Source organism: Chenopodium album, chromosome 3 (assembly GCF_948465745.1).
Source record: "Chenopodium album chromosome 3, dcCheAlbu1.1, whole genome shotgun sequence".
In the NCBI taxonomy this organism is placed as follows: domain Eukaryota; kingdom Viridiplantae; phylum Streptophyta; class Magnoliopsida; order Caryophyllales; family Amaranthaceae; genus Chenopodium; species Chenopodium album.
Window position 1 is genome coordinate 2,833,583 of NC_137836.1, and position 7,669 is coordinate 2,841,251.

Genomic DNA, 7,669 nt, shown 5'->3' on the forward strand with positions numbered 1-7,669 from the left:
TTAAATAAATTTGAATAGATTTATAGGATAAAATTGTTGGTTTAGAGTGTTATTTCGAAAAAATACCAATATTTGTAAAAATAAATTATAAGTTTAGTCGGACTATGAGACCGTGACACTTATCGTTTTAACTTTTCACCAAATGTCGCGCCACATAGATAACAATTAAATAATTTATCATATAAATTTATTATTATATATAGTTCTTTAAAATATATTCTATCGATTGAAATAAACTGAGTTAAGCACAAATTCAGGTACTCAATTCTTCCTTTTTTCACCGTTTAGGTACTTAATTTTTTTTACTTTGCTTTTGGGTATTGAGTTACGAATTCCGGCCAAAAAAATAAATCAGCCTAAGAATTCAGTACCTTTGGTTAAAGAATTCAGTACCTTGGTTAATAGAAAGTGGGCCCCACCCGATTAAAAAAATTCGTGGGTCACCCTTAATTTTTTTCCCTTTCTTATTCTTTATTACCCCTTTTTGCTCCCTTTATTCTTTCCTTTTCTGGAAATTCTGCTGCGTCATTGTTGAAGAACACGAGCAAGCTTGGGCTTGATTATGGGGAAAACGACACCAAAAGCCGCCATTTTTTTGAGCTAAGCTCAATTACTCATGGATTATGTTGATATTTTGATATAAATTTTGATTTTTTTGCCCATTTCTTGATGTTATTTGCGATCTAGGGTTTTCGATTTTTTGGGGTTTTTTTGGAACAAATTGATGATGTCGATTTCTTGTGTTTTTTTTGTTAAATTTGTTGCTTTGTTGTTGTTTGTTGTTGGATTAAGCTAGCAGCAGTAGGGGAAGAACCTAGCAGCAGCTTCTGTTTCTGTTTCTGTTTTTTTTTTTTTTTTTTTTTTTTTTTTTTTTTTTATTTCTAAAAAATCTGGGAAAACCTTGTTGAAGAATTTGTGCCTAAATAGACATGGTGAATGAACCCGTTTTGATGATATTTGTTGCTGGTGTACTGCTACAGCTTCTGCGTTGCTGTTTTTGTTTTGTTTTTTTTTTTTTATTGAAATTGAATCAGGGAAAATCGTTTTGGATGAATTTTGTTAAGAAAACATGGTGTGCTGCCAGTGTTTTGCATGTGTTTTCATGGCATTTTTTGGCCAAGTTCATGCCCCTTTAAATAGAGTAATAACGGCTAATTTATGAGTCAAAGTTAAGAATTTTTTTTAAAATATTAATTAGGTATGGTTAGTGATGAGTTAGTGGTGAGTTAGTTCACCTGAAAATCACTTTGAGTACCCAAAAGCAAAGCAAAAAAAATTGAGTACCTAAAAGGTGAAAAAGGGAAGAATTGAGTACCTGATTGTACTCTTAACTCAAATAAACTACGTCACAATATAATATGATTTTGTTACCGTATGTTGACAATCGGGTCGAGTCATGGGTCATTTCGGCCTTTTCGGGTCGAATCACTTTAGGTCACGGATTAAGAATTGTTATGCTAGCCAAAAGTTTCGGATTTGGGTCAACCCAACAGGCTTAGAACAATTTTTTATTTAATTTATTTTGGCTTTTTTTTTTTTTTTTTTTTACAGTATTATTTTTTATATTGAACATTTCTAATATTATTATTATTCATTACTTGCCTACTACATAATTTAAATCGTCATAAAATCACATCAATTCCAATTCTTAACTTATTTAACTAATTTTGTATAATGATATATTTTAAAACTCGATACATAGAAAATTTTATCTTAAAATTCAATAAGCAACTCGGGCATCTAACGGACACCAATCTAGTATATATGAGTAAATATTCTTGGTGATGAATGAAAAACATAAGAGATTGAAAATTATTTCACAATATTTTGTCAAACGTTCGCATATGCTATCTTTATTTAATCTAATAAAAATAATTGTACGTTTATCTTAGCTAGGAGATATATGACATATATCTTTTTGATTCATTCAATATATCGATCTAGAATTTAGTGCTCGGACAATGCCCCGAGTTGATATAAAATTACTAAGATAAACTTTTTGACTTTAAGGTAAATTTTATTTCAAATAGAGTACTTTTATACAAGTATATATCTACACAGATGAAGTATAATTTTTTAGACAAAAACCAGAAGTACATTTGGTATTTTGGTCATTCGGACTTCGGAGCACACAAAAAGTTACTCCCTCCGTTTCATAATGTTAGTCCCATATCAAATCAATCACATAAAATAAGAAAATAAATATATTTGAAATCTAACATTAAAGTACAACATAATTCATGTTTAGTTTACCTTATTTAACTTTTTTGATTTTTTATTAGGAAAGCACAATTTATAATTGCATAATTTAAGGTAAAGATTTCCTTACTTAGATTTATGTCATCAATCCACAACCAATCAATCAATTTATACAAAAATAAAATTATAAATGAAATATATTCAATATGGGTAGATCTTTTTAAATCGCCAAAAATAGTATATGGGACTAACATTATGAAACGGAGGGAGTATTTTTTCTGAATACGGAATGCCAATTGAAAAATACAATAATTCATCACCTAAAATTCTTACTACGGGAGAAACCATAGATAAAAATACAAAGTAGTTGTTGATGATTAAATGTCATCTTTGTACCCAACAAATCAACATCGATTTCATCCCACATTAAAAAAAAAAATACCCCAAAATCAAATGTAAATATTTATACTTTATATGAAATTGAGTACTAAGAGATCAATTTAAAACATGGGAGATGCAGAGTTAGAGGCAAGGCAGTGTTTAATTAACCCAGAATATGATCCATTACCAACTTCTCTTTTAAGGTGTTTGTATGTTGGTCACTTCTTATCAAGATGGAGTGCTAGGTAACTTCTTTTTAAATTTTTATTTTTATGTGACATTTTGGTTTTGCTTGATTGATTTTGTGGAATTTTTGTTTAATTTGAACTAATGGGTAGATGAAAGGACAATTATTTTTGAGCAATTTTGTAAAAAGGGTGTCTTTGAAAAAGGGTTTTAGTGCAATTAATAATGAGGGTGTAAAGGTTTCTTTCTGTCAACATTGATTTTGTCATCTTTCTATTATTTTTGAGCAAAAGTTGTGTCATATAGCATCTGATATTTGATTGTGAATGAATACTTCCCTTTTGCATATTATAGTGGTAACTCTAGGAGGATTAATTCATCACAATATAGTCCATGCCACGAAAAATCGATGTATCGAATAATGTAGTGGTTAGATAAGAGATCATGGTTGTTACATAAGAATGGATTTGGGTTTATGATCTTAATTCTTGACATAACTGGTGGCATAAATCTTGTGGGAATTTTTTAGTTTACAGGAACTGGGGCAAATCATTCAGACAATGATTACTACTAGTATGTGTTTTTTTATGTTAGTCTTTGCCATCCTTTGCTTGGAGAAATTTTCTGATAGGCATTTCTAATCTTGGATATAATATATTCGCGGTTGTAACTGATGTTATAAGTTTTAGCAATGTTCTGGTGATCTGTCCTAGGAACTCTTGATTAATCTTTATTTCTGGGTGAATTTTATGTGCAGAATGTGGGAATTCTCTGTGGCTTTATATATGATTAACATCTGGCCAGACTCATTGCTTCTTACGGCTCTATATGGAGTTGTAGAATCAGCTTCTGTTGTGCTCTTTGGTCCTATTATTGGGGAATGGGTGAACACACTGACTTATGTCAAGGTTTGTTCGACTCATCTTATTTGTGCTTAATGATTTATTAGGTTCAGTGGATGAAATTATGGCCTAAAATTTAATGGTTAAGGGCCTGTTCTCATAGACTGAGCTGAGCTGAGCTGAGCTGAACTGAACTGAAATGAAATGAATATTTTATAAGAGAAGGAAATTAGGAGCTGAATTGAGCTGAGCTGAACTGAAAATAAACGTATGAGAACAGGCCCTAAGAATCTGATTTTGTTTTAGTTGGGATTTGAAAGTTAATAATAAAAAGTAGGAACTTACATGAAAACGTAGAGAATAGTTGGTTTAAGATACTACAATTTAGTGCAATTTGCAACTTATTCATCCGATGCAGCAGAAATAAAATTTGTATCTTGCTTTTCTGCTTACAGGTTCTTCAGCTTTGGACAGTGTCACAGAATCTGTCATTTATAGCTGCTGGAGTCGCAGTAATTGTTTTACTTGTCTACTCGAGTTTAAAGAGCATAATCTTTACATCACTTGTTTTGGTAACTTATCTCTCAGGAGCTGTTGCAGTGCTTTCAACCCTTGCAGGAACCATCTTGATTGAAAGAGAATGGTGAACAGAATTTATTTTCAGAAGAGTGCATAACTACACATCTCTTGTTTTTGTTAGCTTAGTAAGACAATCTTTATTATTACTTTTTTACCCATCAAAGTTGATTTAACATCATTTTAGATTTACATAACAGTATAACACCCTTTAAAATATTAGAATTGCCTAGTAACAGAGAAATTTATTCACTTGGCATATTCATACTTTTCAAACCTTCACTTGATGTGAACCAATTTTATTTTTCTGTGCTTTTAATTGCTTAATATTGCACTTATTGAACATCTTATCAATCAGTAATTCATCAAAATATATGCAGGGTTGTTGTGATGTCAGAAGACCAGCCTACTGGAGTATTAACAAAGTTAAATTCAGTTCTTAGAAGAATTGACCTGGTTTGCAAATTATGTGCTCCAGTGGTTTCTGGTTTTATTGTAAGCTTTGTATCATTGACAGCATCAGCTATATTTTTGGCCCTTTGGAACGTTGTATCCGTGTGTGTTGAATACTGGTTACTTAGCTCTGTATATGAGGGGATTCCGGCTCTGCGTTTGAAAGATAGCAAAACAAAGCAGAACCCATCTTCTGATCCTGAACCAAGCAAGTCTCTTTCTGAGCAGAACTCTGACTTGCCTTTTGAATACAAAAACAACATTCCTTCTCCCGAAACCCATAAATTTGGATGTTTTTCAATACTTCCTTGTCTTGGTGCTTGGAAAGTATACTTAAACCAAGAAGTGGTGCTTCCAGGTCTATCTCTGGCTTTGCTGTTTTTTACGGTACTCAGGTAATTTATGTTTCTATGGCTACTTTACATCCTGGTCATAAAATTACAGAAAGGTGTTTGTGGAAGAAATCTTAAAATTGCTTCCAGAACTTTTAGAGACTTTCTACTGTCAAGTGGTGATCATCATGAACTCCATGAGTGAAGCATCTTTAAGCTAACACTATTGATTGTCTTGGGTTGCAGTCTTACAGAGAGAAATTGAAAAAATGACATACTTTGTTGGTCTTCGTGCAGCTTTGGTTCTCTGATGACTGCTGTCTTGGAATGGGAAGGCATACCTGCATATCAGATAGGTATAGCCCGAGGCATAAGTGCTATTGTAGGAATAACAGCAACCTTTACCTATCCAATTCTAGAGTCGAAAATTGCAACTCTTAGGACTGGACTTTGGTCCATTTGGTCTCAGGTATGAGTACCTTTATAGAATTAAGAATACTTGATGCCAGATCTTCACCTACCATGTCATATCACTGTTTCAATCTGAATTAGTAATTCGATACCATGTTAATGTTTTCTCATATACTTGTGATGCTTCGTGCAGTGGTCAATTCTTCTTATATGTGTTGGTTCTATATGGGTCAAAAACAAGCTACCATCTGCATATATGTTAATGAGTGGCGTTGCAGCATCTCGTCTTGGATTATGGATGTTCGATTTAGCTGTCATCCAACAAATGCAGGTGAACAGGCAACAGAATCTTTCTATTTAAGGGAATAAACAGGATCAGTCACTGCAGAATTTACCTGTTGTGGTTTCTGGCTCATGCTTTCTACTAGATAAGCACTACTTTATGCTATTTTCACTTTTCAGGACCAAGTGCCAGCCTCTGATCGCTGTATTGTGGGAGGGGTCCAGAATTCCATCCAGTCTGCTATGGATTTGTTAGGTTATATCATGGGAGTAATTGTCTCTAATCCAGAGGTAACCGTGATTTCATTCATAATTTAACTGTCTGTGTATGCTGCTTGAGTGCTCGATTGGTTTTAAAAAACAGTTTCACCATATTATCTTTTCATATATTTTATCAGTATATTTTGAGATGCATTTGGATCAAACTTCTAACTCAAAAAACGAAAACAAACAAGGGGCATAGGCCTTCAGCTTAGTCATAGTCTCATACCACTTGTTAGTCTAAGGGCACCTAAATATTGTTCTGACATCGAGGTTTAATCACTTTCATGGATGTGAAAAGTGCTATATCAGTGACCCAATTTTCATGGAGGTTATATCAGAAGTCATGCAATGTTCATACCATACATAACCAATGAATTGGACCATTAGCCAGGCTGTTGGCAGGGAATTTTCCCTTGCCCCTTGCCTCGGGTGCTCTAGGGTACATGGATTTTAATTGTGCTCACTGACTGTAAATCTAACACGGTAACAGTAACACTACTGAATTTGACTCCGTTGTGATTATGACTTGTTTTGCAGCACTTTTGGGTGTTGACATTGATATCCTTCGTAATAGTAACATCAGCTGCAATACTCTACACACTGCACATATGGCATGTCCGGAAGCACTTATTTCACTTTGAGAAGCTATATGGATTAACTCAAAGATTTCTTGGATCATCCTCCTGAACTAATATTCTAGTTGGCCTTGTAAATTGTAATGAACAAATATCATATATCACATCATAAAGTGTTTTTTTTTTCTTTTATTTTTTTATATAGGTTCATAAATGGTTGGATAATAGAAATCTAATGTTTTTCCCTTTGATCTTTTAAGGAAATTATTTGGTTATCAGATTTCCCTGTCTTTTGTTGAAAGGTTCAAAAGAGATCAAAAGGTCTGACGTGAAATCCATTTTGGTGTGCCAACAAAGTAGTGATACAGCTACATTTTGCTTTGTTGGGGCTATTTTTATTTATATCAGTCTCTTTTTAGTCATGGTATCAATATTACAAAGTTATTCAGCTGGGAGATACATTAGATATTTAGATGACATTTATGTCATAGACTAATCATGTATATTAATTTTTATTCCGCGTCATTATTATATGACATATTTTGCTTGTTTGCACTCGTCTGCTAAATCTACATATTATGCACCCAAGTACACACATTAAGAGATGTGGCGCCACACTCGTGTAAAATGACTAGTGGTTCCGAATGCATAAAACAGTTTGGTCTTATGCCCTCTTAAATTGATGCCTCTATCCTTACCTCAGGAGGTATCTTATAAAACACAGCTTCTAATTTCCCTTTTGATTACCCACAGGATTTTTTTTCAAGAGTTATTCCATTTAATTTATAAATATAGATGGACCCCTGAAATATATATAGGCAACAAAAGTTGCTTGAACTTCGTCCAATTGAGTAAGTTGCATTATTTTAGGAGATAAGGATTGCAAATTGCCAAACTTTTTAATGTGCTCTCACATCTCGAGTTATTGTGTGAAACATGAAATATAGATCAGAGTACTTTGTGCTGTATTATATACTGAAGTATTCATTATGGCTCTATTCTATTCACTTTGTTTTAACTCATCTTTGTATAATAAAGTTAGGAAAGGATTAATAACTTCAAATGAGATAAGTTTTTATCAGAATTAATAATGTATAACCAAGCTCAATTTACAACTAGTATTACAACAAATATAAGTTCATGCATATTCTGATAAGATCATAGAAGT

The 7,669-nt window shown here is 32.9% G+C and overlaps 1 protein-coding gene across 1 annotated transcript; it reads left to right on the forward strand.

Moving 5' to 3' along the window:
- The first annotated feature begins 2,513 nt into the window (after positions 1–2,513).
- LOC145610387 (solute carrier family 40 member 1-like) lies at positions 2,514–7,056 on the forward strand. Its single transcript, XM_081665736.1, has 8 exons — positions 2,514–2,825; positions 3,524–3,674; positions 4,064–4,251; positions 4,565–5,032; positions 5,267–5,438; positions 5,574–5,711; positions 5,843–5,953; positions 6,464–7,056. The coding sequence occupies exons 1-8, from the start codon at positions 2,707–2,709 to the stop codon at positions 6,611–6,613; spliced, it is 1,497 nt and encodes a 498-aa protein (XP_081521862.1). The 5' UTR covers positions 2,514–2,706; the 3' UTR covers positions 6,614–7,056.
- Positions 7,057–7,669: the final 613 nt, after the last annotated feature.

Coding starts and splice junctions, on each gene's coding strand:
- LOC145610387 (XM_081665736.1), top strand. CDS start 2,707: ATGGGAGATGCAGAGTTAGAGGCAAGGCAGTGTTTAATTAACCCAGAA. Junction 3,675..4,063: donor ACACACTGACTTATGTCAAG/GTTTGTTCGACT, acceptor TTCTGCTTACAG/GTTCTTCAGCTTTGGACAGT. Junction 5,033..5,266: donor CTGTTTTTTACGGTACTCAG/GTAATTTATGTT, acceptor GTCTTCGTGCAG/CTTTGGTTCTCTGATGACTG.